This window comes from Egretta garzetta, unplaced genomic scaffold (assembly GCF_000687185.1).
Source record: "Egretta garzetta isolate BGI_Z169 unplaced genomic scaffold, ASM68718v1 scaffold19, whole genome shotgun sequence".
NCBI classification, from domain to species: domain Eukaryota; kingdom Metazoa; phylum Chordata; class Aves; order Pelecaniformes; family Ardeidae; genus Egretta; species Egretta garzetta.
In genome coordinates this window covers 101814-113195 of record NW_009260768.1, presented here as the reverse complement: position 1 = coordinate 113195, position 11382 = coordinate 101814, and the positions used below count along the sequence as shown (strand labels likewise).

Genomic DNA, 11382 nt, shown 5'->3' with positions numbered 1-11382 from the left:
AGGGGTCTTCTGGAAGATGAAGCATCTCACACCTACAGACACCGACAAGGAGAAATCAATGTTTTGCTGCAGAACATTGCTTCGTGTTGCAGCTGGTCGCAAAACAGCCAGTGATCCATTTCTAGAGGAGGCAGAGGCTGGCTTATTCAGACAACAGCTTAAAAAAAAAAATCTAACTCTGCAATACTGAGATACATAATTTATAGAGAGACTCGCCGCTTACGCCAGAACACACGCAAGTGGCATCAATATTTTAAATATCGAGTACCAAATTGGTTGTCAAATGCAAGTCAGCAATTTCCTTTTGCCTCTCTAGTGGAGACAAAGCAATCGGGCAGAATGAGACCTGGATGAGCCCTGCTAGCAAAGAGCTTGCTTGCGACCAGAGACCAACTCTCTTACATATTTTATTTGAAACACAAGATGTGGCAGGAGCAAACCAGCTGGCCTTAGCCAACCAACAACAACAACAAAAAAGCCAGTTGGCTGCCTCCATACATCATTAATTAAAAAAAAAAAATCATTTCATAATACCAACATGAGGCTGTATATGTTTATTCATCGTCAGTAATTTTTGTACACAAGGCAAATATTAATAGCTGAAAGGCAACACTTTGGGAGAGTATGTACAGAGCAATGTACAAGCGAGTGTAGAGGTTTTAAACTATCAATCAATTTAACCGTTTTATAAAAAGGAAGTGATGCTTTTTCTTCTAAGACTTCCCTTAGAAATAATTTATTGCCAATCTTAAACTAAAGCGAGGAGAAAAAAAAAAAATTTACAATAAAAAGTAGTCCCTGGAAAGTTTATAAAAAGTTAAACATATAAAATTGTAAGCCACAAACATTTATACAAAGCTAATACAAATCTTAGTTTTGTTAAAGATCTATGAGGTTGTTACAAAATATATTTTTACATAAAGGCTTCACGTAAGGTAAGCTCTCACTGCTACTGAAAGCGCAGGAAAGCGGTTTTAAATAGTCTGCAACTCAACTTATTTTTCAAGTACAATGCAAAGGAATTGCAAAATGGCACTGTATTGCAATGCTGTGTAATTCAAACAAACAAACAAACAATGTTAATGGTACCATCAAACAGACAAGACCTGTAAAGTTAACTTGTGAACAATTCGGTACGGCCTGAAACGTCTGATCAATTTGAAACAGGAAATGTTATTGTTGGAAAATGAACCTTCTGCAACCGTCCTTTAAGAGAAATAACCAGAGGAGTCTTCCGATGGCAATGGACACGTTACGCACAGTTCTCAGCCTTCGAGCAGTGAGTTGCTCCCAAACGTGGGCGAGCAGATGCAGTTTGACCAAGCTTTCTGGGACTGATCGCAGATACTATTACTAGCCAAGTGTCACGAAGCTTGAAACACCCACCTCATCTCAGCCATTTGCTAGAATAACTCTGATGGGCAAAATTTAAAGCTACTTACTAAACAAATGAGTCCAATATACAGCCTTTGAGATCAATGAACTCACCTTGACTTACTTTTTTTTTTTTTAAGAGCAGATATTCTAGAAGAAAGCTTAAGTTTTACACAAACTGATGGCTTACGCTCCCATATAAGATATATAAAAAACAACAGTAAAATTTTTAAAGCCCTGATGAACAGCCACAGTTTCCAGGTATAAATCAACTCAGTTTAACACACTGCAGCAGGGAACAGTCGCTAAAACACCAATTTTGCCTTCAAGTACAGGAAGGCTGTACAAGACAGTGGTATATCTCCATAGGGTCAGTGATCTTTTTAACAGAGCTCACTCCATCAAAGAGAATTATGAGAGTCTGGGGAAACTTGATTTTCTACCTGCTTTCCCACCTTCACTAGAAATACATCCTGACCTTGTACCACAGACTGGTTTACACGAACAAGCTTCACTCTTACTAGCCAACTGTGACTCATTTGTTTGCTTCAGGAGAAAAATCAGTCTGTTCCAACCATCAATCCTTCAGCTCTTGTACCAAAATTATATCCTGCTATAAAGAAATAATATTTAGAAACAAATCTAAAAAGAAATACAACAGTACACACTGTGCTCCTTTTCAGGTAGCTAATGAAGAGTAAGTTTGAAGATGGAAAAGCCAAACGCTGATTCGGTTTGTTTAGCCAGTATGTTAACATAGGAACCATGTAAACAGTTACATCAAGGTTCGTTGCCTCACCCCCTCTGAAGAAGTGGGAGTGGGAAACGCAAGTGATTTGACTCAGTCATTTCATTAAAACAACTCATTTCTGCCTGAGATTCATATAGTGCTTAGCTACCAGGGCCTAATGTGTCAGAAGTGACCCAGCGTTGCCGAGTCCACCTCGCTATCTTACAGGCCCTGGTGTTCACAGGGAAAGTGATCTGAAAGGATTAAAACCAGGTTTTTTTGTGTTGGTTCAGGGGAGAAGCCTGCTGAATATTTTTCCCACTTTAGCTAATGCCACAAGTGCCCAGTGCCTTGGTGGTACTGACTATATATCCTTGGGCTGACATCAGTGTTCTAGGACCTGGAGTGAATTAACAGGTCCCTCGACACAAAATTCATCAACATTTTATATAAACAAATTTGTTTAGATAAATTCCTGGTAGTCTTCATATCATCCACTATCCAGTCTTTAGTCTTTTCTGCAATCATCTAGTCTGACATCCTAACAAAACACGTACTACAGACCCTCTCCAAATTAATTATTTTTTTAATCCGAGAAGAGATAAGTTTCTTTTCAAAAAAGAAACTTGTTCGGACAACTGTCAGCAACAGAAAAAAAACAAACCTACTCCTCCTCTTGTTGACTAACAAGGGCATGGATTTGTCCAGTTTCTGCTTTCCAACACTGGACGCCGAGGCTACTCGAGGTTTGTTGTCTGCTCATGTAGCATTTATAGCTCAAGCCAATCAACCTGTCATCCTTCTCCAAAGAGCGAAGTGGAGAACTTCTGGACTCCGATTACAGGCATGTCGTCCAATCCTTTAAATAGCCTCAGTAGCCTTTTTTTGAGGTCTCTAGCTTATCATCCTTCTTGCACTGCTCATATATGACCTGAAGACATCAAACCATCCATGTCCAGTAAGGAGGCAAAAATCTCCATTAAATATCCCCATCTAAAGATGATATTAATCCTCCTGACATCAGCGTTGCACCCAGACTTTATGTTTAGATGATGCACTGTGACTTCTCCCAAGCTCTCTTCAGAATTCTTTCCTCCCAAAATAGTGCCTTATTGCAGAAATTGCAGACTAATCTATGACTACTCATTGGATGATATTAAAAAAAAAAAAAAAAAAGGTCTTTCAGAGCACCTAACTAAATAAAAATACACTATTCCTCTTCTACTGACAGGAGAATGAGGTACAGAGATGTTAATACAACTTAGAATCACAGTAAGTAAAAGGCTAAGTTCAGAAGACAGGCATCTTTCCTATGTTCTAGCAGGGACACTGCTCCAAGCAGTGAGAATAGTACGTCACACCGCTTGCCACACGTGCGGTATGTTAATAAAAATTCATTTAAGAAAATATTGGCCAGAATCATGATCCACAGGAATTGGCCAGTTCCATGGGGCAAAGTGGCTAGCTGAACTGCCTACATGACCCTACAGCCCGGGGGAAACTCGGTAGCGGCACTACTTTTGAAAACACAGGCTCACAAGCTTACTCTCCTTTTGCAGTATGCTGCGTGGTGTATGAGGATTTCTGGGCAAGAAGTATTTTTTATTATTTTTTTGTAATCACATGGCAACAGTAACAACCCCCGCTAAAAAAAAAAAAATAAATACATGAAATTGCAATGGAACTTTTTGTAAAATACTCTTAGTCACAAGCAGCACTCCGGAGTATGCTGTGCAACATATTTGGCTCAAGTACACTTAGGATTGCTAGACCCAATTGGAAAGTCTCAGGAAGAACCTCATCAGCTAAAGCATGTTCTGCTGTGACATGTTCTTTTTTCAGAAGAAAACATTCATCTTCATGGTGTCAGCTACACAAGGCCTCTGCTGGGAACACATATGCTCACATAAGGCCACTGAAAATACCATAGGACAGAACACAAGGAGGCACTTAGGTTTGCAAGTACTTCTATCCATCACCAAATGCTTACTGATTAGGCACACTGTAAGAAGTCATGAAGAAAGTAAAAATAAACCAGTGCTATATTAAAGGGCTTCAAGAACAGGTAAGGTACCTATACATGTAACATCTGGTTAGTGAAGATAAGAAATACAAGTTGAGCTTGCTCCCCCTTCCCACATCAGAATTTCGAGAGGACCATATCATAGTGCTCTGTGCTTCGCCGTGGCCCCAAGACAGATGTACAACGCAATGGAGTGAAACCCTGTACTGTGCCATTCACTAATTCCTCATCACCAGACTTCTGCCTGCGCTGGTACTTCCTGCCAGGTATGCCTGAAGCTCCCAATCCAAGTATTTTTAAAGCTTCTCCTAGTCGAACCTCACGCCAAGATTTATACTTAAACAGGAAGTATGTTACACCCAGGAATCCTAGCTTCAAAGAGATGATTCCAGCAAGGGATTTATAAGATTTCTAATCAACATTAGACCTGAGAAATCATAAGTCAGCTACGGTATCACAGTCTTCATAACGAAGTTAGATGTGAAACGTTTCTCCCCCCCCTTAAATTACTGCCACAGTCTAACAATTGCAACCATTTCATTGAAGTTTGGACTTGGAATTCAGAAGGTGGAATGAATTTTCTAGGATAACATACACATTCTTAAAAGGTCAAATTTATCACTTTACAGGTAACTTAGACAGTTCTGCTATAAAATTACAACTTGAGTCAACTTGAAGCTACACTGGAAGAGATTAAGCCTGAATTTCTGCAGAAATTGGCAATAATGTGTTCAGCAGCAGCTTTTAGCCACATATCAAGAAGTCTGACAGGATCTGATTTCTCTACTCCTGCTGTAAACTTCTAGTTAAAAAAAACAACACACAAAAAGTTACTCAAATAAAAATGTCTTTTTGCACATCACTGTAACATAAGCTGCTTGAGGTTGTCGTGAAGGATGGTATCCTTGACATCACGGAAAACTAGCCGGATGTTTTCTGTGTTAATAGCAGTGGTGAAGTGGTGGTAGAGGGGCTTCTGCTGCTGGTCCCGGCGTTTAGTACGAAAACAATCCACCAGGAATTTTTGGACATCTGTTAAGCAGTGGGGATCCCCTTCAAACTCTGGAAAATAGTCTTTGATGCTCACTTTTTGTACTTTTTCCTCAAGCAAGTCCGTCTTATTTAAGAAGAGAATGATTGAGACGTTGCTGAAAACCCGGTTATTGACTATTGTTTCAAAAATGTTCAGGGATTCCATAAGGCGGTTCGTTTGCCGATCCTCCATAAGCACTTGGTCAAATTCACTTGAGGAAACAAGGAAGAGTATAGATGTGACACTGTCAAAACATTCGAACCAACGTTTCCGTTCTGACCTTTGGCCACCTACATCAACCATTTTGAAAGGAACATTTTTTATTTCAAAGTTGTACTCATGAATCCCTTTTGTGGGTCTTCGTGCCAGCAGTATATCTTGCTGTGAGGGAAGATAATCCTAAAAAAAAAAAAAAAAAAATATAAAGGAGAGTTTGCTGATTAGATACAAGTTACAGGCATGGTGATCACAGCTGACCTGCAATCCAGAGAAAAGCTTGCAGAGGAACAGCATAATGTTTTGAATAAACATACACATGTATGTATATTTATAGGCTAACACTGAAGTATTTTGGAAAGATCTAGAGTCCAGAGCAGGAAACACACCCAATACTGAATCAAAACGTGTACCCCAGGGAACTGAAGCTTTCCATTCACTACATGACAAGGATCCATAAACAACCCGAGAGGTGTATCATCAATTCCTCACACCAGTTTCCCTCATTCTGGATTACTTTATGCTTCATTCATCTTCTTCCCACAAAGACACGCTGGCTGCCAACACCGCAATGCAGCAAATGGGGTTTCTCAAATCAGTAACCACAGCAGTATCCCGTTGGAACTCTGGGCACTCAGCTCCTCCCATGTTCTCGTGCATACTGCACGACTGCTTCTAGAAAAAAAGAGCTGCTCCACTAAGTAATTTTTAAGGCAATCAGTTATGCCAGAAAAGCAAAACCTAAGCAGCTTCACTGTGTTTGGGCCATGGATCTTTTGCATCCAGCTGTGTCGGTCCAAAAAGTCACTGCTATTAGCTGTGTGCCACACTCCTCTGAGCTCACACAGCCCGATTTTGTCCAAAACATACTGTGCGATCAGTAGAATGGGAGAAGCAGGAGGCAGCGAGGACAGCAGCCCCTTCCCAGTAGCACAGCCCAGGAGGGCATCCGAGACAGCTGTACCCTGAAGTTCTCCAGCCTGCCTTTTCCCCCCAAATTAAACAGGCAGGATAAGTGGTTTTTTACAGTATTTTTGACTGTTACATGAACAGTCATCATCAACGGATGCAGATGCTAACAGGAAGAGGAATTCTTATTAGTCTGCTTTCGACAGCATGAAATTCAAGACTCATATTGGGGATTTCTTCATTCTTAGAATTACACTTCTGCATATGGTCCCAGTCTTTCTGCTATTTAAAAGCGCATCTATAACAGACAGATGGCTGACACTGAAGTTTAAAGCTTTATTGTCCACTTGTTACGGAAACTCTTCCTTACGTTTTTCCAGCATTCCTCACAACTTCAGATAGTGACTTAGGCTTCAGCGTTGGAATTTTAGTCTCCTGTTAAGCGAGTAATCTACGGTCTTCCTTTGACAGGGCCAGTTACCAGACTTGGAGCTTTTACAAAGATGTGTAATACCATGGTGCAGAAAGTCTGATTCAATAAGCTGGGGTGGGGGGCACAAACGCATAATTACAGGGCAATCCAAATATCGGTATTCCACGTTTAAGGCAGCTGGGCAAGTTTGATCCACAGCCTTTAAGAAAGCAATTTTAAAAATCGTGAAGTGAGCATAATGTTCCAAAAACTCAAGGATCACTTTGCTTTACTATGTAAGCTCAAAAGTGAAACTAGCCGGAGAGAGACTGTTTTGTTTGAATCCCTGGGTCTCTTTATTAGAGCTGCCCATGACTAAGGCGCTGATTTTTATCGTGGCATGAATTACAAAGCAGCTCTCTGAAGCACAGGCTCCCCACCCTGCACTTTTGCTGTAGTACCATTACACATCCAAAACCCACACCACCTAAATCTGCAGGGGAGTTGAACTGCTGAAGCAGTATCATGCCCCCTCCAAGCTGAGCAACAGGCATGTGCTGCCACCCCCTTGTCTGATTAAAAGCAACTTTAAAGGGCAATAAGATTTTTCTCTTTGTTACGTTTTGGGGTTTTTTCTACCAAAAATTGTTAGAGATGGAGAACAACCAGAGGAATAGAGCAATGACTGTGTCAAATGGTCACTAGCACATGTGAAAGGATTTTGAGTAAAGCTGACAACGGTTAGGCAAGAGAACGTCGCAGGTTCAACACTCCGTCTTTCCAACGGGAACGTATAATCTTTTGTTATTCAGGAAGTTAGTCACAAGTTCTCAGAACAAAACCAGAAAGTCTTGGGAAAGCTCAGGAGTGACTGAAATTATTAAAGTAAATAAATAAAATCAATTAATATAATAAGCAAAGCCATATATACCTTCAACATTGAACCAAGAGCACAAAGCAAACCCTTCTGGGAGTTGGCCTGTACTGTTTATTCAGTAAAGCTTTCAAGAACAAGGAGCTTATGCCTAGAATTCCTGACAAATTCCCTCTCAAGTATTATTACTCATTTAAAATTCCTTCCACATTTGCAACCACAAATAAAATCCTTTCAAGTGCTTTCAAGTTCTACACGCACAGAAGACCCACCACGTTTTATACCAGATAATGGCCACTCCGATGCACGTCGGTAAATGAGTGCACTGGAAGTCAAGTGCTTGGTGTACAGCCATCGTTTGGCTACAGGAAACTAAATACAGCAACTCCGAAGAAATCTCCCAGTATTTTAGGTATCTTTTTGAAGGGTGATTATTTTTATCCCCCTCATGCCCAGATCCTTGGGATACCAGCAGCCTGCCACCGTAGCGATTCCGAACTAGCCCCTTTCTCACTGTTGATCCCATTCTCCATATGTGAAGACTGCAGCATTAGGTCAATATTTGCCTTGGACGGCACTGAGTATTACTCCCAAATTCCTTTCAATGTTTCGCCATTGTCAATCAGTACTTTTCCTGCAAGCATCCCCAAGCACACTCTCCTCTTCTACACTTGGCCCAATCTTCCATGTCAACATGTTTTTTCTTTTTCACCTCCTTCCATTTTTGCATATTTTTTTTAATTTGGTTTTTTTTTGGGGGGGGGGGTTATTTTTTTTATTTGCCATGCAGCTCTTCCCAAGGATACATATCAATACTGACTCAGACCATGTGTTTTCTTCCTGAATTATCTCCTTCCTCAAATCCACTACAGTCTGTTTTCCTCTAAAGGACTTCTTTTGGTTATCAGGTAGCTCTTCTGGCTATCACATCACATCATTGCTTGCCTAGTTAAAATTAGAATTTAAGGCATGAAGAAGTTCCAGTCACAACACGGAAAGCTATGTCTCTCTCTGAGATATTTTGAATACATATAGCATTCTTATTTTCAAGTGGTAGGTGAAATAACACACACTTGCAAGGAATCCAGCTGATTCCACGGCCAGCTATATGCCAGCCAGTTACTCTTACTTTGCTGATCTGATTAAATCTGAACATGAAGTTCTTTTCTCTATGCACTCTTCTCATCAGCTCCCTTTTTGGCAAGAGGCACGTGAATTGCAGGTCGGTCTGTTTATAAGCAATTTAGTTGCAGGCCAGCCCAGTTGTATCAGGTAACAGATAAGAACAGTAAAATACTTATATTAATAGTTTGGGGAAATAATCATTAGACAAATCTTGCATATAGATAAGAATAAACCAGAATAAACTATCAAATCTTTCACTCAGTAACAAAACCTAGCTAGCACTTCTTCCACAAAGACCTAGCATTTTCTATGACAGCAGATCTTGAAAAGTCTTTTGTATCTCAGCACCATTTGGTCTAACTTTAAACAGGAAAAGCTGCAATTCATAGCTCAGCATTCCCACAGCAACATCAGACCTACAGTGTGTGCATGTATACATGCATATAAAGATATAAAAAAAACCCCTAGCTACTTCAAGTTTCACACTTTAATCAAAGAATGGACCAAAGTTTCTAAATAAAGAGCTTTGAAAATAAGCTGCAAAAATCTTCACCTCAATGTGCGCAAATGAGTGTAGGGGAAAAAAAACAAACAACAACTTTGAAACTAAAGTGACATTGGATTGAACGACCATGAGAAATCGACCATTAGCAGGAAGTTTAGCAGTTCATTAAAGTGAGTGCAGTTCTCATATTGCCTTATAGCTCAAGGGCAAATCAAAATTCAGAGAGTGAGTGCTGGAGTTCTCAAGGTATCTGGGAAGCGTATGCATTCTGCAAGATGATCACCAGTGCTCTAGTTAGAAAAAATGACAGTTCAAAGTAGAAAACTAGTCTGGCTTAAAATAAATTTTTTATCTGTTAACGAGAAAAAGAAAAATGAAATTAAGCATGATGTAACAGGATTCAACTGAAGTGGTTTAGATTTGTTAGCCATCAGCTGAAAATGACCATGGAGAAACTGCCTCCCCATGGAGTTCAAGCTGGCATCCCATTTTAAAGGCAGTTTTCCCACATGCCATTTCTGTAATACACAACTAATGAGTATTGGCATACAACTTCATTATTCAAGGAGTAACCAACATTTCTATCAAAAAGTATTCTACAGAATTTTCAGCTCTTCCCCCAGAGAAAACAGATTTTGTTCTGTACCAAGTTTGTTTATTTTAAAAGTAGATACTACAGAAAGGTACCACTGACCCATGCACTGATTTAACTCAGTGTTCCTAACTGGATACGTAAAAACAAAAGCAATCATTTTTGGATACCAGTTAGTGTTAAAGTACTACTTTAACAGCATTCCGACTCGACAAGCCATTTGTAACTTGTTTTTTTGTTCAATTTCTACAGAAGTTTTATTTCCAGAAAGTCTCTTGGCCCTTGCACTGCCCTGTGTTTTTGACATGTCAGTGATGAACTGCTGAGATAATGGGACAGTCAAAGTTAACTACAGTAGACACTAATTACATTTCAGCTTTTTAAAACCCAGAGATCACAAAGACTACTTAAAACTTAAGACTGAAAAAAAAAAAACCCCAAACTTACTTGTTCTCCGAGTTTATCCAAGTTGTCCAAGAAATACTTTACGGATTCCCCCTAAAAACAAAGCAAATGGTTATATTTAAATAAGCGGCACACTTGATTCCAGTAGTTTACATTCTGAGTGAATTTACTGAAATCTAGATTTAACTGTTGTAAGCTTTAATCACTACCATTTTTTTAAGCAGCTATCCTAAGAATACAACCAACATTTTATTTTTAGGCCAGTTAATATTTAAGCTTAAAAGCACAGGTAGGCACATTTATAATAGTAAAATTATTTCCAAGTTTTGAATTGCTAAATAAATCCTACAGTGTTATCCACAGGGAGTATCAATGAGGCAACCACACCTTCATTACGAAAAGATACATTCAATTCTTCAAACCCTTTGAAGAGTTTGCTCATACAGGCATTCAGGTATGGGGATTAAACACGGGAGAGAAGTTAATTTGTAATTGCATTGCCATAGGATCCCATGCATACAGGTCCTTCCCCTGAGCACAGCAAATGCCCAGCGGAATAGAGGATGAGAAACCACAACAGGTGAAGCATTTGACTGAACTTCCCTATCAGAGACCAAGTTGGACAAGAACTCCTTAATCTGGGAGTAATGAACAGAGCTCCGCGCTGCCGTACTGCTGTATCTTCCGGATTCAAACCACCGCTGTCCTTGCAAATAGTAACTCAGTTGTTAATCCCTCCCAGCAACACAGAACTGAGGATTTTTTTATTGTAAACCTGGATTACAACCAACTCTCCAGAACTCCATTACAGTGCTGGGATTAAGGAAGAACTCTTAGGAGGATGCTGCTGACCCCGAGTTCACTTGCAATAAGTAATGTACCGATTGAATTAATTGCAAAGGCAAGTAGTACCTTTTTAGGATTCTCAGCATCATCACAGAAGCAGAAACATGCTTCCTTTTGAAAGCTCTTGATTACCAGGCTGTAATTTATTTACTTTGTAGTAAATACAGAAAAGAAACCATCTGTGTTTTCATTCTGCGGATTGAAGAGCAAGAATTCTGACTGAATTTTCTTGATGAGAAATTCAAGAAGCATCCAAGGCTGGGGTGACTACATCTAAGCCAGACAAGTGAATTAGGATAGGAGTTACGCCCTGATAATGACTTCCCCTCTCTTGAATT

At 39.8% G+C, this 11382-nt stretch overlaps 1 protein-coding gene across 2 annotated transcripts in view; it reads right to left on the bottom strand.

The window, feature by feature from the left end:
- Positions 1 to 799: 799 nt before the first annotated feature.
- The window catches only part of GNA13 (G protein subunit alpha 13), a 28774-nt gene continuing 18191 nt past the window's right edge, over positions 800 to 11382 (bottom strand). For both annotated transcript variants that reach the window (XM_035901550.1, XM_035901549.1), the window contains exons 3-4: positions 10241 to 10291; positions 800 to 5559 (exon numbers count right to left, since the gene is read on the bottom strand). In XM_035901550.1, the coding sequence (XP_035757443.1) occupies positions 4987 to 5559; positions 10241 to 10291 (624 nt within the window). In that variant the 3' untranslated portion in view covers positions 800 to 4986. The remainder of the gene's footprint in view (positions 5560 to 10240; positions 10292 to 11382) is intronic.